Source organism: Psammomys obesus, unplaced genomic scaffold (assembly GCF_907164565.1).
Source record: "Psammomys obesus unplaced genomic scaffold, mPsaObe1.curated_primary_1811, whole genome shotgun sequence".
NCBI lineage: Eukaryota > Metazoa > Chordata > Mammalia > Rodentia > Muridae > Psammomys > Psammomys obesus.
This window is the reverse complement of record NW_026596120.1, coordinates 9,553,306-9,556,380: the sequence shown is the minus strand read 5'-3', so window position 1 is coordinate 9,556,380 and position 3,075 is coordinate 9,553,306. Positions and strand designations below refer to the sequence as shown.

Sequence of the window (3,075 nt, the reverse complement as noted above, 5' to 3'; positions counted from 1 at the left end):
GAGCGCAGTGTACATATGGTGGAAAACAAATGGCTCTTGGTACCATGTTGTGGAAATTATCTCACTTAGGTAGATAAAGAAGCAGGGCAAGCCCAGGTGGCACTGCTGAGTCCCCCTCCATTACACAGTCCATTTGTGACTTGTGGGCTGGCCTCTCCGAGAAAAACGCCATCCCTACGCTCAGGGCCCTCAGAACCTGCTCGTCTTTTGTGCCCTGTGTTTGTGTCCCGGACGCCGTTCTCCATCATGTCTGTGACGGCCTGCCAGGGCTTGGGATTCGTGGTTGCGCTGGTCGGGTTTGCGGGGGTAATTGCAGCCACTTGCATGGACCAGTGGAGCACCCAGGACTTATACAACAACCCAGTGACGGCTGTATTCAACTACCAAGGGCTGTGGCGGTCCTGTGTCCGAGAAAGCTCTGGCTTCACCGAGTGCCGAGGCTACTTCACCCTGCTGGGCTTGCCAGGTAAGGGCCAGGTGCCAGGCTCGTAGGGTGGCTGGGGGTAGAGAAGAGGCATCAGCCTGTGTCTGAGAATCGAGGAGAAGGACCAAGAAACAAGAGGAACTAAGGTTCCATTTTGACAGGAGTAACAGCCACTATGGCAATGGTTGGCATAGGAACTTTCTGGAGCTGTTGGCACTTCTATTCCATTTGTCTGTTGGTGTCCAGCTCGCCCAAGGACACAGTTTTCTAATTGCTCTTATGTGAGTAATGGCATAGTCTCAACCGCCCTCGAGAACAAGACTAAGGAGACCCAGACACTCACCACTTTCTCCTTATAGAACCACAAGCCCCTTTGCTGAGTCAGAGACCATCTAATACCTGAACAGACTCTAATATCCAGGCCTCCTGTGCCTGGCCTTCGCTCCCAGGAATTCTGAAGCTAACAGCAAGAATAGAAATGGGGCCAAGGAAAAGACACGAAGGAAAGAATCAGGGATCTTGGGGCTGCATTGTATGGGCCTGTGCTTGGGGATGGGAGAAGGCTCTGACCTCCAGGTGTCTGACCTCCAGAAAGGATTAGTCTCAAGGGACAAGACTCCTGACCCTCCCAAGGGCAGAAATGTCTACCTGGCAAATGAGTTCTGCCCTGAGGAAAAGATGCTGTGGGGCTGCCAGGCCCCTTCCCCAGATCAGCATGTTAGCCACATAACATGGTAGAGATTCTGGCTTAGTGGATTGTTCATTTCAACTTGAAGAGAAATCTGAGTTACAGGAGAATGCTGAAGGTGTAAGTTTAATTTTTGCGTATTTGTCCCTTTCATAGAAACACAGAGAAGTCTTACTAGGAGAACTGATCTAAGCTGGGTATTGTAGAAAGGATAAGAAACAACACGGGGGTTTCCTCAGGTGGGACCTACCATTTGACCACAGGTCAAGACTTAGACACCTCCCTCCAAAGGGAGCAAGAGAAGATGGCAGTTACATGGCGATTTGTCTTTTCATAGATTCGCCATCCGTATACAAAGTGATCCCAACCGTTGATGCAGAGTCCTTACCTGAGCGGGTTTGTTTTACAAAATGTCTATGGCCGTAAGATTTCTGGGACCTGGTGCTTCCTTGTAGTGGGCTTTCTCATCTGAGGAGAAAGGCATTCCTGAAATCTAGCTCCAATGGCTACATCAACACAGTTATTTCTGAAGTTAGATGGATAAAGTTCTTTACTCTGTATTTCCGGTGGTAATTGTTGTGATCGGTTATGTGCAAAAAGCCTATTGTGAAATGAATGCAGGCAGCACCAAGAGATTGACTGCCAGGCACAAGCCTTCAAGCATGGAGCCCTGAGAACCACTGAGTGAGAAGTCCGCCAGCCATTTTGCTCATCAGAAGTCAAGGACTGATGTTCTTGATCCCTGTAGAAGCATTGGGAGCAGTAGAGACAGAAACTATCTGCAGCGAGCCAGAGAACCCAGGGCATGACTCTTTTTCTTTTTTATTGTTTCTGAAATGGAAAGCACTGATATTTTAAAATTCCCACCGGGAATGCAAACACAGATTCTCAGGCTCAGCAAGAAACAGCCAAACACAGCACAACCTGCCAGAGCAATAGTTCTCAACCTTCCTAACGCTGTGACCACTTATTGGGGCTCCTCAATGTGTGGTGACCCCCCAACCATAAAATTATTTCCATTGCTACTTCATTGTAATTGTCATTTCACTACTGCTGTGACTCATAGTGTAAAGATCTGTGTTTTCCAATGGTCTTAGGCGACTTCTGTGAAAGGATGGGTTGGCCCCAATGGTCTCAGCCCTCACATTGAGAACCACTATTCCAGGAGAACTTCATGCATAGGACTGACTGCCTCTGCCTACCTAGAAAAGGGCATTTTACTAGGCTCACATCCAGGGGTCAACCTGTTCCAAGATGACTGGATATAGACAAGGTTCCTTTTGGGGAGACACAGAAAAGGAAAAGAAAAGCCCTTTGGTTTCCTCACACAAATATAAATCGTAAGGGACTAAACAATGACGTAGAAATTGTGGCATTAGAATATATATTTATTTATTCAATGAACATTGGCTGAGCACCAACATATTTAAAGCTGAGTGTGGATAACTTAGTGATCAAGGGGCTTAAAAAAAAAACCTAGAGACAGAAAATGGACCGTTATCATATTGGCCTTCTCAACACGTTAGGATACGTATTTCTCTTGAAGGTCATTCTACGAGTTTTAGGATATTTTACTCATTAGGTGGAAATAGCATTGTTTCCTAAACCTATTTGTCACTACCAAAAATGTCTCCTGACATATCCAAATATCCTCAAGAGTCATCTCTGGTTAGTGAACAAATGAATGAACAATTCAGACTGCCAATTCAAGGAAGAAAGAAAAAACTGCTTCATAAGTATTTTGTTATTGTTGTTGTGAGTTTCTTGAATTGGGATCTCACTGAGTGATCCTGACTGGCCTAGAACTCGCTTTGCAAACCATATTGGCCTTGAATTCAAAGCCTGCCTGTCTCTGTCCCGACTCCCAGTGAGTGGTGAGCATAAAAGTATGCTCCATCGTACTCAGCCCATAAGCTTGTGTGTGTGTGTGTGTGTGTGTGTGTGTGTGTGTGTGTGTGTGTGT

The 3,075-nt window shown here is 46.3% G+C and overlaps 1 protein-coding gene across 1 annotated transcript in view; it reads left to right on the top strand.

The window, feature by feature from the left end:
- The first annotated feature begins 246 nt into the window (after positions 1-246).
- The window catches only part of Cldn18 (claudin 18), a 24,390-nt gene continuing 21,561 nt past the window's right edge, over positions 247-3,075 (top strand). Inside the window, exon 1 of the mRNA XM_055629702.1 lies at positions 247-466. Coding sequence (XP_055485677.1) covers positions 247-466 — 220 coding nt within the window. The remainder of the gene's footprint in view (positions 467-3,075) is intronic.